We start from the raw sequence: 26,367 nt of genomic DNA, 5'->3' as shown, positions 1-26,367 counted from the left end.
TTGTGAGCTATATCAAATTTTTTGTTTCTTCAGTTTTATTATTCTTGGTTTAAAATCAAGTAGACCACTGTCTCGTCTAACAAGTTTTTGTTGTTTCAAACTTCCTATGACTAACTAATTGAGATTAATTTCATTACGTGGGCCATAAAATCTTCACTATTAAGTAGTTAATTCTGAATGAAAAGTTCTTTTTTCCAACTCATTTGCTCCTTCATCTTAGGTAACAAAATTTAATCAAATCGAAATAACAATTAACGAATAAATATAAAATTACTTTATACGAGTTATTATTATTATAATTATTATAAATAGTAAATTCAGATGAATCTCATATGACTTATAATAACAATATTTAGTTTATTAATTGAAATAACTTAAATTAAACTTTAAAATTTTAGTTTTAATATTTATAATAACGACGTACCAAATGGTTTGTTGGAACAAGCTGTCAAATTCTTTATACAAAGACAAACCTTTTTTTTTAACTCTTGATATAAAACAAATCTATTTTAATTGTTCGTTGAGAGTTTTTTGTTTTTTATTTTACTTTGTATCCTGATGGATCAAAAGACAAATTTAGTTAAAACTTTGTTATTAGTTTTTATTTGAATATTACTATTTGTGAGCATATATCTCTAAGGAGAGGTATTAGACGATAATAAATAGATTTTGATCTAATCATTGGATAATCTCTATCGATGTTTTGTTACAATATTGCTTTATATAGATGACTGGCACAGGGTAGCAGATGAATATGCCGAGTTTTGGGCACCAACTGAAAATTAAAACCATACTCACTTGCCTTTGAAGAATGAAAGAAGAGCAAAGTAATTCTTCATTGATCCAACACTTATGTAAGGTTTACCTCGTATGGGTTCTTGTTATATTGATAACTTCTTCCGAATCTCTTTCGTCTTAGGTAAGTGAGAAATATGCCAATTAGGTTAAAAAATATTAACATGGACTGTCATTCTATCAGCAAATGAAAAGAATTATTACTTTCACAGTAAATAAGTACAATCCTTGTAGTACTTGTTGTACTTGTTCGATGAAATTAAAGCTAAGCAAACCGAGTCAATGTCTTTTAATTTGTACTAGTGTATATATGAAGAGAGGCACAAACTAAAGTAGTGTGTCCTAAAAAAATATTATGGTATGTAGGGTAAAGTAGCATAAAGTGTATACTCCAGAGAACAAACCCTAACGAAGTTAGGTTTTTGTGCAAATTTGCCAACCCAAGTGTGATCAGATACTGTACTCCGTACTACATATAACCACTTAATTAGGCTGAAGAAAACTAAATGAGGGCCAGGATAAACTAATTAATTAAGCAGTTGCGAATTCAGATAGCTAGCTCATGATTAATTAAGGGGATTCATTAGGTCGTTAGGATAGCAAATTACAGCAAGGGTGCCCAATATTTCATCTTGCAAATGAACGAACAAAAAGAAAAGGTACAACACGTACATAAGATCCTAATAAATGCTTTCCTAACTTACTAAAACCATATTAATATCATCTAGAGTCCTCCAATCCTTTTATGACATGATTTCACCGTTTGTGTGACTCCACCAATCCTAACTTCCCATTGCCTGCCCTCGCAGTCCGTTCTGCTCAAGTGGACCCGTTGACAAACTTCCTGGCACCTGCATCAGTGTCAGTGGTACAATTGTCTTAATCTACGTTTCCACTGGATTTTCCTAGTTGCTACTAGGTGAACACAACAGAGGTTCGTCCCCACTATTCCTGGCCTTCGGCCGTGAATGCTGGAAGAAGAAAACAAAAAATGTTAACGGTGAGAAAATTACTAATCTTACTATTACATTAAATCCGTTGTCGTCCAGCGGCTAGGATGTCTGGCTTTCACCCAGGAGACCCGGGTTCGATTCCCGGCAACGGAATAATTCTTTTTCCTTCCCCTTTGACCTAGGTTTCAATTTATACCTAAAATCATTATAAAGCAAAAGAATCCGTGTTCTTTTTCCCTCCGCTTTCACACCTTCGACCTACGTTTCAATTTACCCAAAATCATTATAAAGCAAAAGATGCCTTCTTTCAAAATTAGCAAGCATGCGAGGTAGTTTAGATTAAAAAAAAAAATTTACTATATTTTTAACATAGATTTACATTTGATGTATTGACTATATATTATCAGTTCACCAAAATGTTTCACCTTTTTAATAAAGTAAAATAAACAATTATTAAGATTTAAAATTAAATATTAAAAAATTTATAATAATTAATTAAACAATAAATAACATATTTTCGCTTTTCTATCTTTCAAAGTTCTTTTTCTTGCTTTCCTTTTTTTTATCTCTCTCCAACTCCACTATCAATTCACCAAAATGTTTCTTAAAAAAGTGAAAAAAATTTATTTTTTGTTTAATTAGTTATTATAAATTTTTTAATATTTGAGTTTAAGTCACTAAAATTTTTTATTTTACCTCATTAATGAGATGACACATTTTGATGAAGTAACAATGTATAAAAACTATAGACTGATAGTACATCAAATAAAAACTATTTTAACATATATATAAAATTATATTCTTACCTAAATTAAGACCGTAGTTATGCATTGTAAATTCCATATTACTCAATATACCTAAAACTGAATACCTCACACTGTTTTAGGGAGTTTGAGAGTGGAGCGTGTTGGTTTTTTTAGCTAAAGGACAAGACTCCTAGATAAAATGAAGGTGTTGGTTTTTTTAGCTATATCAAATTTTTTGTTTCTTCAGTTTTATTATTCTTGGTTTGAAATCAGGTAGCCCACTATCTTGTCTAACAAGTTTTTGTTGTTTCAAACTTCTTATGATTAACTAATAGGGATTAATTTTATTATGTGGGCCATAAAATCTTCACTATTCTAGTTAATTTCAAACGAAAAGTTCTTTTTTATTCAACTCATTTGCTCCTTCTTGCAACAAAATTTAATCAAAATGAAGCAACAATTAATGCGTAAATATAAAATTACTTTATATGAGTTAGTATTATTATCATAAATGTTGAATTCAACTGAATCTCATATTACTTATAATAACAGTGTTTAATTTATCAACTAAAATGGTTTAAATTCAACTAAAAATTTTCAATTTTAATATTTATAAAAACGACTTACCACAATCTTTTACATTTTGTCAATTGTGGTTTTTGTCATGTAACCTGTGACTGTCCTTTCTTGCTCCGATTTGCAATGATATTTTTTAGTGCTTTCCAAAAAGGGAAAAAAGACGACTTACCAAATGGTTTGCTGGAGTAAGTTGTCAAATTCTTTAGACAAAGGCAAACTTATCTATTTTTAACTCTTGAGATAAAGCAAATCTGTTTTGATTGTGTTGCTAAGAGTTTTTTGTTTTTTATATTAATTTGTATCTTTACGGATGAGAAGACAAATTTAACTAAGAATTCGGTGCTAACTTTTATTTGAGTATTACTATTTGTGAGCATATATCTCTAAGGGGAGGTATTAGGCGATAACAGATAGATTTTAATGTAATAATTGATGAATCTCTATTGATGTTTCGTTACAATATTGCTTTACAGCAGATGAATATGCTGAGTTTTAGTGCCCATACAATTAAATTGGAAATTTCTCAATAGCCAATAGCAAATCTTTTTAGCACAAATATGGAAAGTGAAGAGTGCCAACTTAAATTAAAACCGTACTCACCTGGAAGAATGAAAGAACAAGTAATTCCTCATTGATCCAACACTTACGTAAGGTTTACCCCGTCTGGGTTCTTGTTAAATTGATAGCTTCCTTCGAATCTCGTTCGTCTTAGGTAAAGGAGAAATTTGTCAACCAGGTTAAAAAATATTAACATGGACTGTCATTCTAACAGCAAATGAAAGAATTGTTCCTCTGACAGTGAATAAGCACAATCCTTGTTGTACTCGTCCGATAAAATTCAAGCTAAGCAAACCGAGCCAATGTCCTATAATTTTGTACTAATATACCCAGAGAGGAACAAATTAAACTAGTGTGACCTAAAAAAGATTATGGTGTATAGGGTTAGTAACATAAAGTAAATACTCAAGACAGCAAACCCAAACAAAATTAGGTTGTTGTACAAATTTGCCAACCCAAGTGCTACTCACCATCCAGTGCAGAGACTGTACTCCATTCTACATATAAACACTTAGTTAGGCTGAAGAAAGCCAATTGAGGACCAGGATAAACTAATTAAGCAGTTGCGAATTCAGCTAGCTAGCACATGATCATGATTAATTAAGGAGATACATTAGGTCATTAGGATAGCAAATTACAGCAAGTGTGCCCAATATTTCGTCTTGCAAGTGAACGAACAAAAAGAAAAGGTAGAAAAACACGTACATAATAAGATCCTAATAAATGCTTTTCTAATTCATTAAAACCAAATTAACATCATCTAGAGACATGCAATCCTTTCATGACACGTGTCCAGCGTTATCATAACTCCACCAATCCTAACTTCCCATTGCTTGGCTTCGCTGTCCGTTCTCTTGAAGTAGACCCATTGACAAAGTTCTTAGCCGCTGCTTCAGTGTCGGTGTGAATTGTCGTGCTTCTCCGTTTCACCTCATCAATGAAGGCTTGTATGTTCCTATCAGAGGAACCGCCATCCGCCACCGCTGCCTCCGCTGCTGCCTTCCACTTCAAGGCGTTCTCCTTCATCTCTGCTGCCTTTGTCCCCTGCGTCACTTCCAGCAAGCATTTCTCCACCTCTTCCCTTGGAATTATCCTGTTTGCTGCCTCTCCACGGCACATTCTCACACCAGTCTTGAACACATCAACCAAGTAAACAGCATCGGTCACCTGATCGCCCCATTGAGGGAACGCAATAATCGGCATACCAGATGAGAGTGCCTCCATCGTTGAGTTCCAGCCGCAATGCGACACAAAGCAGGAAACCGAGGGGTGAGTTAGCACCTTCTCTTGTGGACTCCATTGCACAATCTTGCCCTTATCACCTACTTTCTCCAAGAAGCCTTCAGGCAAAGTGTGGGTTGGAAGGCCAAGGCTTTTAGGCGGCGGTTTCATGACCCACAAGAATGAGAGACCAGTGTTTAACAGCGCATGAGCTATTTCATCCACTTGTTCCTGTTTCAAGTAAGCAATAGAGCCAAACGAGATGTATATCACTGATAAGGCTCGTTTTGAGTCCAGCCACTCGATGCAGTCATCGGCTTTCATGATGTCACAGCGAACTGTGCTGTTTGATACTTTATGGTTCTTGAACAGCGGACCAACAGGCTGTATAGGGCAAAACTTAGACATGTATTCAATGATTTCAGGCTCGAGTTCCTGGAAAGTGTCCATCATTACACAAAAAGGCTTATTAAGGTTCTTAAACTGACCAAGAATGGCCCTCCTCAAGAAAGGGTAAGGAGTTGAAGGATGCAAGAAACTAGGAACTTCATCGTACTTGAGAAGTGGCATGGCGGGCAACTGAACGTCAATTTCAGGATCACTTTCACTAGGAAACGGCACTAACCCATGATGGTAATGGTAGTATGCCGCAAAACACGCACAAGATTGCACCCAAAGCATTGCAGAAGGAATGCCGAGGCTTTCAGCAACATCAGATGCCCAAGGAATGAAGGGGTTGTTGATGAAGCAAGACACAGGGCGGTTTTGCTCTGCGTATTTCTTGATCATGCGAGGAATCTCATCTCTGGCCACTAGCTCCAGTTGAGTCATGTATTGGTCAAGGTCTGCGCGTCTTGGATCATCCTCGTCCCAGCCATCCTTGAAGAATTCAAACCGGATAAAGCCATCACCAACTGGGGTTGGCTCGTCCGTGATCATGTTGTTGGCTTTCGTCATCTGTTTTCCAAAGCTTTCGGGTGTAGAGAACGTGACAAGCAAGCCCTTTGAAGCAAGGCGCTTGCCAAGTCTAAGAAGAGGATTGACATGGCCTTGGCCTGGAAAAGAAACAAGAAAGACATGAACAAGAGGCTCAGATCTCATTGTCTCTCTAGTGGGTTTTGCTTACAGGAGAAGAAGGTAGAGGAGTAAGATTAACTCGAAGTAAAGAGAGACAGTACCCGAGTTGAGTACCAAGGAGAAAAAAGTGGCAGTACATGTATCATGTTTATGCAAACGGGGAAATATTTAAGTGTTGGTTCGCACAACTTGCTCAGTCAAAAACTGACAATTTGGTTTAGAGTCGTACAGAAATCAAATACTGAGATAAAGAAATTGAGCTTGAATTCCAAGATCATTAACTGACGAGAATGGTTGTGTCACCTTCGATGTAATAAAATTATCCGGCTCATGCAATTAATTGCAATTTAGCCATTAAAACTGTCATATTTTACAGATATTCGGTTAACAATTAACAATGGGAAGCCCTTCTGTTTTTTTTACGAGGAACGCCATCCGCTATCCATTTTAGGTATATAGGCTCATGACGAACGCAATGACTTGAGACTCCCACACTCGAGAAAGCAACTGAGAACGAAACAGATCGATTGCAGCCAGATTCAAAGGTCCATTTCGTGTAAGCATTAAAAAAATTAGGAGAAACAATATTAATAAGGAAATTAGGACCACTGGCGTATATCCTTTGCATTCTTCCTTCCTTCCATGATTTACATGGAACAATGTTAATCACAATAAAAGAAAAATAACTTTTCCCAGTAACAAGGACCTCTAGTAGCCAATAAGATAGGCCACAAAAACCAAATCCCCACAGGCCGGCATAATCGACACAATATATGGTCCAAAAGCTTGCTTACGTATTAAATGAACGCATGCTTGTCGGTTTTGACTGCAAAAAGGAAATTTGGAGTTTCCAACTTCATTTATTAACAAGAGTCCTACACAATCAATTCTCAAAAGAAAGACAGTAAGAATCATTAAAAAAATTTGAGTTTTACTCATATTTTTTTAAGCGGTATATTTTTTAATAATAAAATTTTAAACTGTGTAATTATTTAAATTTTTAATTTCACTTTTTTTTATATTTAATAGTAATATAAAAAAATACAATCTTTACTGGTGTTTGTAATTTATATCATTACATTTTATTCATAATACATCTAAAAATTTATATAGTAAAATTAAATTTAAAAAGTATAAAAAAAAGTATTATTAAAAATATTTTTAATAGTATATTTAAAAATTATGTTATTTTAAGTCAAATTTGTTAGAATGAAAAAAGAGAGAGAGAGAGAGCGGTGAGCAATCAATGGGCAGCAAACAAAAATATTTATCAATTTCTGTGGTGTAGATGGTTGATGTTGTGGATTCTTTTGCATTCTGCGGTCCATCCTGAATACATATATATTTGTGTCTTTCTCTTTGCAAGCAATTAACGTCAAGGTAAACATATAGATACCAATTCAACAGTTAGCCAAGCGTATATAAATAGTCAATAGTGTTGGCGAAATTCTTCACAGAAACAACACATTTTCATACTTTCAAGCTTTCATAACTGATCAAATTTCATCTCTTGTGGCTGTGGGGCAGGTCGACAGCGATCGTTTTTATTTTCTACTGCTGGAATCTGAGTATCGCTGAACGGTTTAGAAAATATTTTAAACACATAAACGGTTTAGTACATATATATATATATATATCCAAAACTGTCTCAACATCTTCGTATCTACGTCACATTAATCGAAAGCATGGCCAGGCAACAACGTGCAAACAATCAAAACTTTTAGGGCCCATTAATTGCATATGACGTTACAAGCCATCAATTACATCTCTTCTGTTGAGAATTGAAAGGGCAATCAAAACAGAACACTCGTCTCTCTGCCAATCAAAGAATTTGGGTGTTATTGTAATGATTTTGGATTTCATTTTCCTATTTGCTTTCCAGTCCTTCTGGCGCTTGCTTGCTGATCTTTATTTTGTGGCCCATTCCGTCTGTCTCATTTTTTTTTTTTGCCTTCACGCATCATCTGTCTCTTTCCGGACAACCTGTATCTCCGTCAAAGTAAAAATTTTCAAACTACAAGTACCAATCAAATAATTTTGATTTCCCACAAAGGGTTTTTTTTATTATGCTAAAAAAACGTTTTTGTAAATGTAAAAATTCACTTATTGACTTATCAAACATATCATTGATGTATTTTTAAAATAAAAATTTACATAACGTAGCATGAGATAATACGATTATTGAATTGTAAATAGATTTTTCATATGAATAATTATATTTTTCTGTAAAATGACATGTTAGAAAAATACTTTTAAATGCAAAGGTTATGAGACAATTGAAAAATACTATACTTCAAAAGTTTAGATATCAAAAGTTATTTTGTCATATTGTAACTTAAATTAGACAATTAAAAAACACTACACCTCAAAAATTTAAATATAAAAAATTATTTTTTCATATTATAACTTAAAGATTATATCTTATAGAATGAATGATTGTCTTTTTATAAAGTAATTATTAAAACAATAACTTTATCAAGAGAGTAGTTAAGTGATGGGGGTCATGGGCTCCCAAAATTTTTAAAATATTTTATTCATTATATATATATATATATATATATATATATATATATATTTAATCAAGGGTAGAAGATAGTATATTTATTAGGGTTGTGATCCTCTAAAAATTTTAATATTTTAATTATTATATATATTTAATTTCCTTTAAAATAATTTTTTTATTTAATAATTAAATATAAATAAATAATAATAAAATGATATCGTAAGTCTTACTCAACTTTATCTTAATTTTTAAATTTCTCTACATCTCTTTCTCTTTCTTCTTTTTTCTTTCTCTTCTTTTTTGTTTTTTTTTAAGTATTCAATGAAATTTCATTACTTAATGGATGTGTACAAAAGCTATCTCATTTTGGTAGTATTACAGCAAAAATATATAAAACATGTCCTTAATATGAGATAAGCTGCATATAATAAAACAAAATACACCTAAAACTTAGTAGTCTATCAACAAGAACAACCAAAATTCAAAGCCATTTCCTTTTGAAACACATGGCTCCTACACAATCTCTATATGAAGCTCTTTGGTTTACAAAAAATCTCAACAAGCATTAGGTATTGTTCTTATTTGGGCAAGCCTCACTCTAATTATACATCAATACTAAAAAGAAAATCAATTCATTTCTCTGATCTTGATTTATCGACTAGCACAGAGAATCTCTATCAAATTTTCAAACCATTAGCATAGTGCATAAATACGAGTCTTGATGGGTTGCACATGTTATGAAGCTGGAGCCAACAAGTATTGTCTTTTTATTTTTATTTTATTCTCTTTTTGTAACTCACTACTAAAACACATTTTATTCTTTAAACATCAAGCACAACTTTTCTAAAAGACTATTATATTTTTTCTTATTCTTTTTGATTTACATATTATATAAAATTATTATTTATTATAAATTCTTTTTTATTTTTGATTAAGTTCAATATATTAATTTTAAAAATTTTTAACCCTTATTTCTCTTTGTCTTTAGCAACCCAACAAAAGTTGCCTTGCTCCACCCTTGACCTTTATCCAATGATTGTGTCTTGCTGCAAAGGTATTTTTAAGATAAAGAGATACGTTGATGAAATGGTTGTGTCTTTGAGAATACGCACTTGTAAGTATATATAAAAAACTTACTGCCAACCATGTTGATACACCAAAAACAAATAAGATATGAGCAAAAAAATAAAAAACAATAGAAGTGTTATAAACATAAACACTTGAGTTTCCATCATTTATAAAAAAAATCTAAATTTCTTATAATCTACTTCTTGTAAAAAGTAAGCTCAAAAGTCGAATAACTTTGCAAACAAAAACAAAATTAGATGCTGGCTTTATTATATTTTTAAAACTATTTGCATTATTTTTCTTTGCAAATCGAGTAGTGAAGACGAAATAAATTTTAAAAATAGTGTCTATTAAAAACTTCGTCTTAAAATCAATTGTACCAATTCTTGAATTCCATTTAAACCTTATTTGCACCAATACATACTCTACTAAATTCATAAAAAAATATGAGTATAAATATATTATTAATATAGAAGAATTAATTTTTTCTACCTATTAATGCAGAGGGAATTGATTCTCCTCTTTTAAACTCCACAAGTCACAACAAATACAAGCCAGCTAACATGTTTGTATCTCGAGATAATAAAATTGGCAACATACTCTTAAATAATATAAGTCTAACGCCATACAATTAATATACACAATGACACAATGTCATTATCTTGTGTTGTACAATAATTAATTAATGCAACATTACAATATCGAAGCAGAACAATCAAATTGAAACAGCACGCTCCTCTCTTCTTCATGGAACATTATAATCATCTCCGAGGGACCAACCTAGTTCAAGAACTCCCAACAATCTCATTCACAAGCAACTGTATATTCCGATCTGAGGAGCCCCCGCTGGCCACTGCCTCACGGGCTGCCTGCTTCAATACTGCAGCATTTTTCGGCAAATCTTCAGATTTTGGTCCTCTAAGAATTTGTTTTATACAGTTCTCCACGTCTTCATTGCCGATAAGTCCATCAGCGCCAGGTTGGAGTCTAAGACCAACCTTGAGACCATCGACAATAAGCTTGGCATTTGTCGGCTGGTCAGTCCACTGCGGATATGCAATCACTGGCACACCTGCTGCCAACGTTTCTAACATGGAATTCCATCCGCAGTGTGTCATAAAACATGCGATTGATGGGTGGGCTAAAACTTTTGTTTGTGGACTCCATGGGACGATAAGCCCTTGATTTTTGGTTTCTTCTTCGAACCCTAGGGGTAGCTCGCCTGCTCCATCAGCTGATGGGAATTCTGGTCGCTTCACCACCCACAAAAATGGATGGTTGGTGTTCTTGAGAGCAGTTGCTATTACTTCCATTAGTTTGACTGGCAAGACTATTATGCTACCAAATGATACGTATATAACTGAAGCAGGTGGTTGATTGTTTAGCCACTCTAAGGAGGTTTTGTCTGGTTTCCACATCTCGATACCAGCATCAAGACTCTGGTCTTCACCAAGCAGCGAAGGAGGCACCAGTGGACCAACTGGTTGTATTGGACAAAGCTCAGCCATAGAATCAATGACTTCTTTTTCTAGCTCGAAGAATGAATTGGCCAACACCCATTTATGCCTCTTCATGTTTTGAAACATGTCAGACAATAACCGAGGGAAACTACGAAAGGGGTTTGTTGGCAGAACAAACGAAGGCAAGTCGTGGCTGTGCAACAAAGGCAAACCTGGCAATTCGATACGCATGTCAGGGTTTGTTAAGGTAGGAAATGGATTTAGCTTGTTGTAAAAGCGGTAGTAAATAGCATAGAGTGAACAAGGTTGGATCCAAAGCAAGGCACAAGGGACTCTATTTGCCAAGGCTGCGTCGACAACCCATGAAACAAACGGATTGCTAATGATGCAAGAGAGTTTCTTGTCGGCATCGTGGTAATATTCTTTAATAAGGTTCGAGAGGTTAACTGGTCCAATTTTTGCTAGGTATTCCATGTAGTGGTCTAAATTGTTGGAGCGATCATAGTCTAGGCTAAATCCGTCGGGGAAAAAGAGAAGTCGAATTCCGGAGATGAAGTTGGGCCCGGTGGTGCTGCTGATAGCGGAGGCTTTAAGCATTCGCTGGCCACCGAACTCGGTCGTGGCAAGCGTGACATGAAGGCCTTTTTCAACCAGGCGTTTGCCTAGCCTGAGCATGGGGTTAATGTGACCCTGCGATGATAATGTCACCATGAGTACATGGGTTTCTTGTTTGCTACCTTCCTTCAACGCCATGGATGGATAGATACACACTCCAATCAGGCGAAAGCGAGAGAGAAAGATAAGGCTCTAGCCTCCAAGGCAAGGAGTGGTTGAACTTGTAGAATCTAAGAATGGGATACAAGCTGTTGGTTGTCGAAACAAAGGCAGTTGCAATAAATCGCAAAGCTCGAAATTGTAGCACTTGGCTTACCTGTATAACCTATATATTGGCGCATACATGTACATATTGTAGACATTTTTTTTTTTGTTCGGGCTCCTTTTTAATTTTTTATTTATTTTATTTTTTATTTGATCTTATAAGTTGATAGACAATTTTTTAACTTTGGAAACCAAAGACATTGACTAAATGAACCCTTATTGAGCTCTTAAGCTCGGAGGCGCTTAATTAAAAATAAATCAATTAAACATGAAATTAAGAAAAGAGAAGAAAAAGTCAAAGTCAACTGCTGCCAAAGCTTCCTGTCCGCAGCCAATGGCAGCATCGACCTCTCTTATAAAATTAGGAGAGGGGAGCAAACAGTTTCTAATTGGATATTGCACTTATGTTGTACATGATATGCATGACAATGCAGGAACCATGTCTGGATGTTGTACTTGTAGATTCGTTTCGAAAAAACCAAATTTGGGCCCAGAATTTTTAATGAGATATAAGGGGATATAAATTAATTAATCCAAGATAAAAGAAGCCATTGAAGTTAAGAGACATTAGGCCATTTAAATCACCCATCGGCTTGCACCATGGGCCATGCCCAAAATGTTCCCAGACTGAAATCTTGGCCCATATCAGCTTAATTAACGGGCTCAAATTATAACTAGGGCCGCATCTGGTGCTAACTGGGGACCCGGGTTCTGGCTCCTAGGATATGCATTTTGTAAGCTCAGTGCAGTGTGTGCTAAGTTGCTGGCACCAGATATTTAAAATATTAGACAGATCATTATGTAGCACCATGATTTGTTCAGCTGCATATGGTAAGCTACTGTAAAACAGGATGACTAATCGTTGCAAGAATTAGTTATGGAAAAAAGAATTAAAGGAGGTAAACATGTTCAATGATACATTAAGACACATGGATATTACAAGAGGCTTCGCCACAAGGGCATAAATATATATATATATATAGCACAATCATCACCATTGAAGAGCACTTAGTGCCAACAACTTTGGCCTTTTCATGAAGAAAAATGCAATGTAATTAACTAAGACAATCTGCTTTCCTTAATTCCTCAAATACGTAATTACTATCATTAGACGTCGTGCACCAAAATTTCATCAAATGTATGCACGTACTTATGACTAAACAACCTAAGAAAGAGGAGGGGAAAAAATGGAGGAGGAGAAAAAGAAATGAAACAATATTGCATTCACTTGTTATCGCCACTGATTTACTTATGTCCCTCACCAGGGCCAGGACCAGAGTTCTCGAGTCCAATAGTTTGAAGATTTTTGTATCTGTGTCCGACACCCGGGCTTGGCCCCGAAACCTTCACAGCACGAAGAGACAACCCTCTCAATGCCCTCGCCTCCGTTGCAGACAGCATAGAACTCAACAAGAGAGAAAGAAGAAGAAAAAAGAGAATGAAGAATCTTTTGCCCATGTTTAATCTGCTCACCAGTTAATGTTCTTTGATATATATTAGTTTCAACGAAGACTGATTGCATAGAAGAGTAGGACTGTGAAGTCCTATTTATGGTAGTATTTAAGATGAAATTGTCATTTAATATTACTGGTGGGCTTGTTTGACTAGGAGGCTTTGCCGTGTGACAATCCCCTGTTCAAAATCATGTGTCAATTTGAATTTGTTGAGATGCCGCCGCTTAGGTTCAATGCCAGGAAACCAAGAAGGCAGGTTCATCAGGGGGTGAGATTTTGAGATTTTTGAAGGCAAAAGTAGAAGTTTGGTCTGCAACAATGACAGAATGAACAAGTCAAAATGAGACTTTGTTGCGCTCAAAATCAAATTATTACGCACAAATTCCGTGCCCCGGTATCCCACAGGTGACAACTATCAGTCTCTGCCGCAAGATTTACCAGGTCTCTGCTTTTTTTGGCCATGATCACGCCGTGGCGTGTGCAATTAGGAGAAGCTAAATACTGAAAACATCATGAAAATGAATGGCTTCATTTGATTCCAAACAAATAAATTCCACAAATTTTATGACCAGTAAAATTTCTAACTTCTCTTGGAGTTGCTTGAATATTGGCACTTTAGCCTAGCTCATTCCTGACCATATGAACTTCCAACAAAAGGTATATGTAACAAGGTTTTAATTAACACAATCAGAAATCTTCAATATCTGTCAAGTGTCGAGATTACCTTCAACTTCTCCGGTTATTGATAAAAGCAGTTTGTTCATGAGTGTGGTGTTTGCAGGTGTGTGTAGACTTACAGACATGTTCGTTTTGCCGACACTAGTTATAGCCAAAAACTAAGAAATGATGCTTTCAATCACGACCGCTCCGTTGCTTTACAATGATGATGCCCGTAATCATATTCAAGGAAGAATTTCTGAAGGCGAAAAGGAAAGATGAGATCTTTTGGTTCTGAGAATGTTTATCAAGATCCAAAATCCTTCAAAAAATAAAATTAACCTCGATTCATTACAGTATTTTAATATTTAATTTATTAATCGGTACATTATCTTTTACTTAAAAAATAAAATTTAAATCTTTTTTCTTTCAATTATTAAAAAAAAAAAAATCTGTATTCACCAGCAAGGGAATATGCAACAGTAACCACACTAATGTTTTTGGTTAAAAACCCACATTCTGAGTTGAAAAAGAAACGACCCAAATAATTGTGCCAACAGAGTCTTTAGGCAGATTCAGATGGTGGAACCATTTCACTAGTGAAAAAAGCTTAAAGACCCCACAGAAAACAATGTCTGCTCTTCCAGCTGTTCACCCCTCCTGGATCTTTGGCTTTTTTACAGTCAAATTCCAAATTCTTCTTTTAACAGCCTGAAACTGTTGTGCAGAGTAGACTCCAGTAAGATTTGATGGATCTCAATCACCCATCATCACAAAAGATGAGCACAAAAAATGGACCTATTGGCTCCTTATGAAAAGGAAAGCAAGCCATTGCTCCTTCGTCCTTACTCCGTAGCCCACAACTTTAACTAAGCTTTCAAACTTACATGCAATTTTCTAATTTGGGGCCACAAGTTAGTCTATGAAATTGAAATACTACTAGCTTTTCAGAGTTTGAATCAGAATGGAGATTGTGCTTCTGCCCACAGATATACAGAGGATCACTTCTCTCCTATTGGTGAGCACGGCCGTTGGTCGGTTGCGATGAAGATTGTGCTAATGTGGACCTTGTAAAAAGGATTATTGTGATAAAGAGAAAAAACGTTACAAATAAATAAACGATTAGTAAGAGACGATAGAGAAAAAGATCAGAATAATTTATAAAATATTAAATGTCGTAATAAGTGAAAGAGAATAAAAAGAGAATTAAGGAGTACAAGAGAATTAGAAATATAATTTAGAAAAAAAAGTTCTTGAAAAGAATGTGTTAGCTCTAGAGGAAAAAGAAGCCTCCTAATGAATTGTAAAGGCTTTATATATAATGTCAAAAATAACAGTTACAAGAAAAGATTTTAATGCACGTAATAAATGATTTTATTAAGAAGAGCTTTAATGTTAGGTAACTATTATTAATAGTTAATATCAAGCAACGATTAAAAATCTATTATACGATCATTGAAGTAATTAGGTGTAATAAGACTTATTCTTGAGCAGAAGGTATCAGAAAAAATATATACATGAAAAGGTATAAGAAAAGAAACTATGCGTGATCAAGTACAATAAAAGAAGCTGTATGTAAATAGGTATAAGAAAAGAAAGTGTATGTGAATTAGTATACGAGAACAAGATAAGAGGATGAAATATTTGTATTTTAGGAAAATATTAAAAAGAAGACTTCTTAACTATCTCTATATTTGAACCATCAAACTAAACCCTTCGAAATATCTGAAGGTGAAAGTAGCCTATGAATCTTACTACTTATTTCAGGTTGCTTTCATTGTCATTCATGTGAAATGGTTATTCTATGCGAAATAGTTATTCTACTTTTATTAATTATTTCATGTGAAATAGTGTTTCACTTATTCTAATTGTTTTGCGTAAAATAATGCTTCACTTATTCTAGTTATTCTATACGAAGCAGCACTTGTAGTTCGCTTGTTTTAATTGTTTTGCATAAAATAATATTTCACTTGTAATGATTGTTCACATTATTCCCTATATAATATTATACTATAAATTTCTTTTTAAAAAAATAAAATATGTATTAATCAAAATCAAATATCTACAAACCCACTATTAAGGATTCCATTATTCTCATAGTGTTAAGAGTGATGGGCGAGCTATTGACCATCCAAGCCTGGCAAACTCCTATCTTCATATGATTGAGCTTTTTGCTAACGTAAAACCAACAGCATGAAATTACTTTTTATGTATATATAAGGGGAATTATTAGATCTATTAATCATTAAAAATACAAGGAAATAAAACTTTTGATTATTTGAAGATTATGCTTGAATCATTATTTGTATTATTCCACACGCAACAAGCCTATTATAACACTAGTTTGGGCAAGCAACAGAATGTTTAGGCCAAGCGGCCAACTCACCTATATCTACTATTTTCACACAAGATTCTTTAAAAGTACGCCAAGTCAATCAGGAACAATAATAAAAAGAAAACTTTTTGAATGTAAATGAGTATTCTTTTATCTTATTAAATTTAAGATGAATTTTTAATTTAAAATCAATTGACGTGAAATTTATGATAACATCATGAACATCATATATGAACAAACAAATTTTATCAATTATTAGGATAATTTTCAACTGCGGGCTTCTCATAAACAGTCGATTGTGCATTGACCTAACTTGAATCTGGTTTGACATCTAAGTCTGGCAAGGGTAATCGCTTCCTACTATTTTCCCTGTTAAGTTCTCGTTATCCATCGAAATTGGAATCAATCCACTACCTTACATTGCCAAGAAATCCACGGGAATGGGATCTTTGCTGATATTGATTGAAATAATTGTTGGCTTGACAACTTAAAACATCGCCAACACTTTGTGAAAACGACTCAAAATTTCTATGTTATACTGTTAGGATAAAAGAACGAAATTTGTTTGCCAGAACTTACGTGGAAGTTAAACCAAAGTAGGATTGTATCACTTTCAAGAGAAATCCGAGGATGGTTAAGTGATCTGCAATGTTTCATTAAACTTATCAGGAATTTTTGGACTTTTAAGTTTATGTCATCAAGTACGAGATATGACTAATGCTATTGCACGTGATCAGGCTCATAATTCCATAGCACATACTAATAACGTGAGATTGAAGGATATGCTGCCGATAGAGGTCACAACCGGGAGGAAAGAGCATTGTGGCTTGAGCAACATTAGCTATAAGTTACTGAAATTCATGATCCCAATGACAAAATTGGAGAAACTTTGCATCAAAATCCCGGGGATTTTTTTGGTTTCTTACTAGTAAGTCAAACAAATTCGGAATCCATCGTTTTGGATGGAAAAAATATTATGGGGAAATGGGAACCAAACCCTCTTTTTGCTTTTTGCGGAAAAATTTAGAATTCCCTTTTCCATAGAGGTTGGTAATTAAATTCTAAAAGGCACATAGCAACTTATTTTCATCGACTTTACCAAACAATATATGTTCTATATAGTTGAATATGATACGTAAAAGATCTTTACACTTGGGTCATTGGAAAGGAAGAAGGGAAAACAAAGAAATTCAAAGGGTGTGGGGGGATGCATCTAGACATAGAGAAAATCTAGAATTCTAAGAAATTTGGTTTGGATGCTACCAATAAACAGTATTTTGATAAGCCTATTATAATAATATTATTATAAAAAAATCATTTAAAATCGTTATTCATAAATGTTAATTTTAATGGACTTATGAGTTTTGGTATAATTTATAATTTACTTAATTATAATATTGTATAAATTGATATAAACACGATTTAGTGCACTTATGTTTGATGTGTTTAATCTAATAAATGTTAATTTTTTTTCAATTAATGCGTGGCAATATTTGATTTATTATCTGTGTATAAACATCCAAGTATCAACACATAACTTAATTTGATTCCCATTTTTTGGTTTCCTCAAACTGGCCCAAAAATTCTGGCTACTTGGGATTATTTTTAGTTGGAAAAACTAAAACTCACATGTTGTTTGGACTAAGCAATTCATGACACTCATCCAAGTAGTATAAAAGACTTAAAACTCGTAATTTTGGTTGTATGATATTCATGCAAAACCAGCCAACTCTTCTTTCTACCGAAAGATGGATGGACAAGGACAAGTACGTGCGATGAATGCTGTTGCTTGTCTCCTCCTCTTCTTGAGCATTCTTGTCATCTCCAAAACTGATGCTCAATCACTGAGAGGACTCAGGTTTTCAAGCTCCCACGGAGTAACGGAGTGGGGATCGTCTATTCAGACCATGAAGCGATCTGGGCCAAGCCCCAGTGGTCCAGGACATAAATCTAGTGAATCACCCAGTCAGGGTTCTACCCAAGGCTCTGGTCCGCGCCGGGAAGAGGGATTTCTCCATTTCAGCCGCGTACACCCCTAGCCTGTTGGACGGTTGATTCAACTCCTTCATCCTTCTTTTTCACTTTGTCTATTTGACGTTCTTGAATCCAATACTCGATGTTGTTCGGATTTTTGTTAAATATAGCTAGATATATTTAGGAAGGGGCTACATATTTTTATGTTACTTAAAGATTTTGGGTATTAATATTCTGTCCCCTATGTAAGCAAAAATAAAATAAAATAACTGTTGTAATCAATATTTACTTAAGAATAATATCATATCGGATGCAAAGCAATTATCTTGCCTTCCTTCTTCAATTTTTGTATACATTATATTTGTATTTCTCTCATTGCTTTTCATACTAGTGATCACTGTTACAGTATTAACCTGTTCTCTCTCTCTCTCTCTCTCAATATCAACCGAATATATACTAGGTTTTCCCCTTGTATTAATTCTTTGAAATTATCATATTAATCAAAGTATCCTGTGTCAGCTCCTCATAGTTTCATCAAAGCAACCTACAGGTTTGCAAATTGTCTATGTTTAAGCCAGTCCATATATTATAAATTATTAGTACATTGTAATTGATTTGACTTGTAAAATTTCATGTATATATATAAAAAAATTTGTACAGTTCTAACAATGCATTAGTAACATTAGTAGGATTGTGACTATTTTACTATTAAAACATCAGATTTTTTTCTTAAAAACTATGTAATACTGATTTTTTTTTTGGTAACTCCTGAATTTATTGTTGATATTGTTAAATTAAATAGTAATAAATTCTAGAAAAGCCGGCCCAAACTACTGAGAAGGCTGAGCATCCAATTGGGCTGAAGGCCAGTCCAGTGCTACATAGCCTACATTTAGCGGGAGCCCAACTTGGAATTTACCAATTCAATTAAAACTTAAAGCCCTCCTTTCCATAAACCCAAAACCCCAAAGTCCTCCCAACCAGAAAGTCACGGGCGATGTTGGTGGGCCCCAATCTTCTCCGCCGCCTCCTACGATCTTCACGACCACCCGCCACACACGGCGGCAATGGACTTATTGTATCAGCCTTCCACCAGCTCCGATATCACTATAGTACAACCAACGAATTGTCAGCCGAACACTTAAAGGATGACGGAAATAGTGAAAAGAAAAAGAAAAACAAATGGTTCACGCTACCCCCATTTACTAAAACCGTCAACGCCTCTGTATTGGGAGCCAAACTATCCGGAAAACCCCATTCGAAAGCCGCCAATGAAACGACGGCGGTCAAGTGGGTAATGAGATGCTGCCCGGAGCTGCCCAGAAGCCTAGTACAAAAGCTATTTCGCTTAAGACAGGTTTGGTTTATATCATATTTAAGCCTTTAATCATATGTAAATATTTTTCTTTTAATAATTAAAGTAGATAACTTTTCAATACATTTACACAGGTTCGAAGAGAATCCCATGTCCTGGAAGTTGCTGGTGATGGTTGCCAAGTACAAACAGTTCAACTTAAAAGGGTAATTTTATTTGAAGTTGCTTCATTTTTATGTGTGGAGAAGGGTTTTTCCCCTGATGTTTGAAATTCTTGGAAAGGTAGGGGCAAAGGATGCGTTGAACATTGGAGATAGAATCTTTCTTCCTTTTAGTGTCAGAGAGTTTCGAGAGGAGAAACAAGAAAGTGGCTGCACTGAAGAAGAATTGAACTTTATTCGAGGTCTGGAGCTTTATAAGGTTCTTAACCTAAACTGCCTAAGTTGGTATAGTGGATTTAAGCTATCTCATATTCTCATTTCTAACTTATGATCCAGCATCCAATTTGATGTTAGGATCCTGCCATTATTGTTCTCAATAAGCCTCCGGGGATGCCAGTTCAAGTAAGCCATCAGATTTTTGATTTGTTGTCCCTCTTTGTATTTCTCATTGTTTTTATATTACTGGCTATGTTATTGTACTTTAAACAGGGTGGTATTGGAATCAAATGGAGTTTAGATAAACTGGCAGCAGCCTGTTTATGTTTTGATTACTCAGAACCACCTCGGCTGGTGAGTGAACATAACTGAGCTTTGTTACCTGCATATTTCTAAATCCAATTTGTACATGTGTTAGTCAAATCAAGTTGCAACGAAGACACCAATGTGAACTCAAATTCACCAGATTTTATTTCATACTGCTTGAAAGTAGTTGGATAATAAATTTGACTTATGCATTTTATAAGACTACTTACATATTTGGTTAATTTTAGAATTCTTTTTCTTGCCATGAACATCTTTTGCATTTATTAGGTGCACAGACTTGACAGAGATAGCAGTGGCATATTGGTGATGGGGAGAACACAAATAAGTGCAACAATTCTTCATTCTGTATTTCGTGAGGAAACAAATGATGCATCAAAAGATGTAACATTCTTACGTCTATACTTGCTTTCTGTTAGACGTCTTAAATAATCAGTAGAAATGCAATGTCATTGGTTCACTTATTGCTAAATTTAGTCTGTTCTGTTTTAAGGATGTTGACAATGAGAAAAGAATCTTGCAAAAGAGGTATTGGGCACTTGTCATTGGGTCTCCAAGACGCCCCAAGGGAATGATTGTAGCTCCACTTCGGAAGGTTAGAATATTTTTTATTCTAACTGTTGTTTATAGAATTCCTTTTATTTTAGACCTAACTTTTAAACGAAAAAGGTTGTCCTCTTGCTCCAGCTATTAAATCATGCTTTGACACTTAAACTATATGCATGTGCCAGTAGACAATGTCTTAATCATAGTTCACATGTGTTATATTTGCTGAACATTTCTTGGTTTTTGCTGATCATAGGTGGTGGTGGATGATGGAAAATCTGATCGAATCACCGTCTTTGACAATTCCCAGATTGTGTCCTCTCAGCGTGCAAAAACAGAGTATCAAGTCATTAAAACAACATCTCATGGTAACATCATTGTAACATTTGTTTCATGCAATTGTATAGAATTTGAGATTAGGAACAAAGTGTTGTCCTGCTTATGCTATTTATCATATTTAAAAGTTTGACCTCATGCAAAATTCATGTTTGTGCACACATGCAGATACAAACATACACATGCTGACATGCATATTTATGCCACTACAATAATCATTTTAAATGATGAATTTTACTTCTACTATCTCTTAAAACTCGTTAATCATTTTACATTTTGGGTAGACAGATACATGTCCATATCAACATTGACCTGCCTTCACACTGTATACGATCTTGCAGTGATATTCCTGATAAATTCCGCTGGTGCAAATTAATGATATTGCAAAAGCAATGTGCCACTATTCATCTCTGTTACATGCTGATTTCAGTGGAGAATTTATTCAGAAGTGCTAGGTCTCTTTTCAAAGTTGGTACATAAAATGCAAATTGGAAATTTGGGGACACATTCCTTTACCTTCCTATATCTCTACCCTATCCTTCTATAAGAGAAGCTTATTTAGCTTCATTTAGCTTATCACTCTCTCTCATGCCATATACATGCAAGCAAGCTTGTTTGGTGCTGAAGGAAAGGATTGTGATTTGTGAGTTATGAGAAATGCAGTTGACCATCTAAAGAAATGTTTTACTTGAAGGACTTGTTGCCATTTACTTCAGCTGTTTAAGTTTCCATTGTGCTTATCTTTGTGCATTTCGCCTCATACAATATACTAAATGAAAATATTGTTTAACTTATTGCATATATATGAGCGTTCTCCCAGTTTCACAGTTATTGTTGTTTTTTGTATCAAATGAAACTCTGGCCTTGCATGCACTTCTTATGCTATTGATATCAATGCAGGCTACACATGGTTAGAGCTGTCTCCGCTCACTGGTAGAAAGCACCAAGTATGTATCCGAGCTATATTCTGTCATTATGTTTGCTGCTTTTTTCTTTTTCCTAAATCACATTCCATTCTGTAAATCCTTTTCTACAATATGCTTGTACTGCAGCTTCGAGTACATTGTGCGGAGGTATTGGGAACACCAATTGTTGGAGACTACAAATATGGGTGGCAAGCTCATAGAAGGTGGCAACATTTGCCTGAGTCTGATCTTAAAAAGAGCTCAAATGATAAGTGTCCAGAGGAAAACATGCTTCCCTTTGGCCTTAACATGGACAGCGGAAGTATCTCTGCAAAGCGCCCTCGGTTACACCTTCACTGTAGGGAAATGATCTTTCCAAATGTCTCTCAAGCATTGCAAAATCTGCAATTGTCTACAGATCATGATCTTTCAAAACTCAAAAGCCTCGAAGTAGTTGCTCCATTGCCTTCATACATGCAAAAAAGTTGGGATATCATGAATTCTTGAGCTACAGTTGGGAACTTGCAAGTTTGCAATCGATTGTTAATTACTAGAAATTTTCTCGTACATTGATAGGAGAGAGAAAAAAAAATTATTGAATGAGTATATTTTTTAATTCCTTTTTTTTAAAAAAAAAAGTTTACTATCTTTTTGTATGTTTAAATACATGCGAATATTGAATTATTGATGCAATAAAGTGTTAAAAAAAAAGAGTTAATACAACAAAATTTTGTTAATCAGGTGGTTTTAGTTAGGAGAATAAGGTAATTCAAATAGTCTTACTATTGAGCTTAGTATTGAATAAATGCTCAAGTGCATCATATTATTTTGTTTTAAAGAAACACAGTGTTAGGTGTCTCTATCAGTATTACGTGTTCGTTTCCAATTGTAATTGCTACAAAATTTCAACGAGCAAGACAAAAAGCCTGCTTGACAATACTTATTATATCATTTCTGCATATGTTTTCACTGTTTTGGGTTATTTGACCTACCTTGAGGGATCTTGATTCTTGAAGATGATGCAGTTCAATCATAGCTTATATTGAAAGATGGTTCTTCATCTCTGCTCCTCCATTTGGTGCCTCAGTTTACAATAATTTTATTCCAATTGGGTAGTTGAATAGCACGTCGTTATTGTGGAATCAGTATTCAGCTCCACGGGGTCGTTGAATAGCACCTCGTTATTGGGCTGGAAATTCACTTCATTTTTATATAAAATTATTTCCCCCAATCTCTATCTCGTCCCTAACCTCAAATTATTAATGCCTTCAGTGTAAAGATAATGAATGATCGTACTGACTAAGAAAAGATTGAATAAGTTGGTACTGATATATAATTTTTTAAAAGGATATTGACATATAATTTTAAACAAAAATTTCAGGATAAGTATATATATATATATGGATAAAAGCAGATTCGAAGAAGTGAAGAAATATAAACTTTAGAATTACAAGTTACAAAGTTTTTTTTTTTTAGAAAAGTGGGTCCTGATCACTAGGTCAAGATTCGTGATCCAAACATGTGGATAGTATGTATACTGGCTCCATCATAAAACATCACTTATTTCCAGCTAGTTTCCAATCCTCAGTGTCACTAGTTATTTATACGAATATCATGTCTCCTCCGGAATAGGACCTTGGTTTTTAAATATCTTCAATTTAATCATATATATATATATATATATATATATTTACAAACTATTTGAATATTTACTCATTAATTTATAAAGATCTCTCATCTAAAAAGAAAATTTTAATTTTTTTTTCAATTATAAAATATATATATATATATATATATACCTACAGAGTATTGCGTTGTTATCTGATAATTGATTACTTTGATTGGCTCTCCTACCTATGCTGATTGCAGTTCCAATACTGATAAATGGTTGAAAACATCAGCCACTCGAAAATTCCTTGTATGCCGAAGACAGTGACTCTGTGACAGACTGACTGGTGGCCATCTATGGTCCAAGAAATTAGAAGTACCCTGATTTTGTAAACTATAAAGACGTGTAAGCTAGATTGCCCGTGAGTCATTCCAACATTTTTGCATAAAAACAAAAGACATGAAAACTGTTTAGGTCGTCAAGCGGTTGGTGGCGGGAGCTTTCATGACTTACTACCTCTTTAACCAGGAAAAAAAATAAAAATATGGGCTGCATTGCATCGTTGACCAGTATTGGATCGTTAACCTTCTATCAGTATTGATCGAAAAGTACAATTTTTTAGGCAATATTTTTGTTGGTAAATCCATGATTTGTTGGTAAGTCCATTGGACACTTAACTCAGTTTTTATATATTGCGACTGGCTGATGATGATAATCTTTCCAAATTGTCAATGTCGCTTCCCACATACATAACCAATAAACGAAGATACACCAGCCTTTCTGAACTCTAATCTTCATAGTTTAGTCCATTTTCTGTGTATATAAACGTTAGAAGTACCAATCGATAATCCTAACAACCTTTTTTTCAAGTACGATCATAACATTTCTTATTCCATAGGAAATCGATAAGCAAGAGATACTAAATTTTCTAGACCTTGCAAAGTTGTTGGATAACACAAGAATATTGGATATGTTCATTGACAGGCTGTCATGATTTGTTGCGTGCTTCAATGTCTGTGGATCCCACTCCTTTATATCCATTCGAATCGCCATAACAACGGGCCAGCAGACATCCCTTTAAAGAGAAATAGTGATGAATGCGATGAACAGGGATACGTGGAAGCCGTGCCTGTGAATGAAAGGTTTGGTCAAACTTTTGGGGTCAGGAAAAAAGAAGGGTCGAAAACTTGCAATCATTAGATATTCAGGCTTCCACACAGCTAACGGCAGAAGAGCATTTCTTTTTTATATTTCTTCCCCAGACATCGGACCTTCCCCTCTACTCTAGCAAATAACCAAACCTTTTGCAGATAAAATATTATTTTTTAATTAAAAGAGAAGACAATTTTAATTTTATTTTTAAAATAAAAAATTATATATCAATTAAAAAATAAATATTCTTGTGCAGTTACAAGTGGGACTTGAACAAGAGTATGATAAAAGAACGGAAGTCAATGATGGTTGCAGTTTACTTAACAAAACTGCCAAAGAGGGTAGGTGATCTGATCAGAAAGATTAGAAGCAAAACCTTCCAAGAGAGCCCAGTATCTCGAAACATTACCCTTTAAAATTTTCCTAGAAATAAATAACAAGTGGACGAGTCCGGGGGTTGTTGAAGCTTGAGTCTTCCATATCTGGTGTAAAAGAAATTGGCCACACATTAGCATATGACCCACAAGGAAACTTATCTTCCAATCAAGGATGATCCCAGCTCATTATTTGAACAAAACACATTCAAAAAATATTGGCTAATTAAAATAAAACATCGAACAAAATTTCCTTAATTGCAAACAATCTTTAAAAGAATATACTATCATATCTCAATGTGTTCCTCATATTTCCTTTTTTTTTTTTGGTTTTTTGACCAACTCCCAATTGACGAATTCCTACCATTTGAAGTGCTCTGTAATTACTTCCAGCTACTACCATAACAACTCAAACATTTGAACAACCTTTCAAAAATTAAATAAAAAACGGGTTTGCTTGCACTATTATTCTCCTCTTCATTTTCATTATTTTTATATTAACAACTTTTTTGTACTCATCAAATGTAATGATTATCTTAGCAAAATATATTAAAATAAACTGTTTTGTAGGTGAAATTTGACTAATAATCATTTAAGAGACATGTAATTAATTGAAAAAATGTCTTAAGCCATATACTAATATAGTCTTTAATAGTATTACTTTGACATTGCAATCTAGAAAAGGTTGCTTTAATTATATTTTTTCGAAGAGGTAATGACTACCAACTCCTTTACGTTGTGGGCATGTGGTAGGGGTGAGTAAACATATGGACTAAGTGGTTTGGTCCATTATACTTAAAGACTAAATGAATCAATTATTTTTAAAAAATCGATTAAAATCGATCAAATATAGAATTGATATGATTGGTTCGATTTTGAACTAATAAATCAAAATTTTACAATCTTTTTTTTTTACAAATTATAATATTAAAACTTATAAACTTCATCTATAATCACATATATATATATATATGAAATTAATTATATAACTTATATGTTGTAATGTTTTATATTAAAGTTTGTATAAATAATAACTAATTATAAACAATATGTTATAAACTCTAAGGTGAGAGCTAATAAACTTATTAAGTATAATCATATAAATAAAGTTTATTATAAGTTATACTAATATTTATATATAAATTAAATATATGTATATATATAATAAAA

The 26,367-nt window shown here is 34.1% G+C and overlaps 3 protein-coding genes, 1 non-coding gene and 1 pseudogene across 6 annotated transcripts; 2 read left to right on the top strand and 3 right to left on the bottom strand.

Annotated features, from left to right (window-relative positions):
• The first annotated feature begins 1,829 nt into the window (after positions 1-1,829).
• On the top strand, positions 1,830-1,901 carry TRNAE-UUC (transfer RNA glutamic acid (anticodon UUC)). Its single transcript has one exon. It is a non-coding gene; the product is annotated as a tRNA-Glu (tRNA).
• Positions 1,902-4,224: 2,323 nt separating this feature from the next.
• Positions 4,225-6,220, bottom strand: LOC18608014 (gallate 1-beta-glucosyltransferase 84A24-like). Its single transcript, XM_018116491.2, has one exon. It carries the CDS (start codon positions 5,951-5,953, stop codon positions 4,433-4,435), a length of 1,521 nt encoding a protein of 506 aa, XP_017971980.2. The 5' UTR covers positions 5,954-6,220; the 3' UTR covers positions 4,225-4,432.
• A 3,860-nt stretch (positions 6,221-10,080) lies between these two features.
• On the bottom strand, positions 10,081-11,880 carry LOC18608013 (UDP-glycosyltransferase 84B1 pseudogene; annotated as a pseudogene).
• An 854-nt stretch (positions 11,881-12,734) lies between these two features.
• LOC148763956 (uncharacterized) lies at positions 12,735-13,338 on the bottom strand. Its single transcript, XM_088803930.1, has one exon. The coding sequence runs from the start codon at positions 13,295-13,297 to the stop codon at positions 13,085-13,087; it is 213 nt and encodes a 70-aa protein (XP_088660056.1). The 5' UTR covers positions 13,298-13,338; the 3' UTR covers positions 12,735-13,084.
• Positions 13,339-19,197: 5,859 nt separating this feature from the next.
• LOC18608010 (Pseudouridine synthase family protein) lies at positions 19,198-22,790 on the top strand. 3 transcript variants are annotated; one of them, XM_007042472.3, is made up of 10 exons: positions 19,198-19,616; positions 19,709-19,780; positions 19,857-19,994; positions 20,090-20,137; positions 20,225-20,305; positions 20,546-20,659; positions 20,769-20,870; positions 21,078-21,189; positions 22,058-22,104; positions 22,210-22,790. In XM_007042472.3, exons 1-10 carry the CDS (start codon positions 19,257-19,259, stop codon positions 22,567-22,569), a joined length of 1,434 nt encoding a protein of 477 aa, XP_007042534.3. In that variant the 5' UTR covers positions 19,198-19,256; the 3' UTR covers positions 22,570-22,790. The 3 variants fall into 3 exon arrangements, with proteins under 3 accessions (XP_007042534.3, XP_017969964.2, XP_017969965.2); XM_018114475.2 differs by having other exon boundaries at positions 20,090-20,305; XM_018114476.2 differs by lacking the exon at positions 20,769-20,870 and having other exon boundaries at positions 20,090-20,305.
• The last annotated feature ends 3,577 nt before the right edge of the window (positions 22,791-26,367 follow it).

The sequence above is a fragment of the Theobroma cacao genome, chromosome 2 (genome assembly GCF_053813885.1).
Source record: "Theobroma cacao isolate CCN51 chromosome 2, ASM5381388v1, whole genome shotgun sequence".
NCBI lineage: Eukaryota > Viridiplantae > Streptophyta > Magnoliopsida > Malvales > Malvaceae > Theobroma > Theobroma cacao.
Note: the sequence above shows the minus strand (reverse complement) of the source record. Positions and strands in the feature narration are given on the sequence as shown.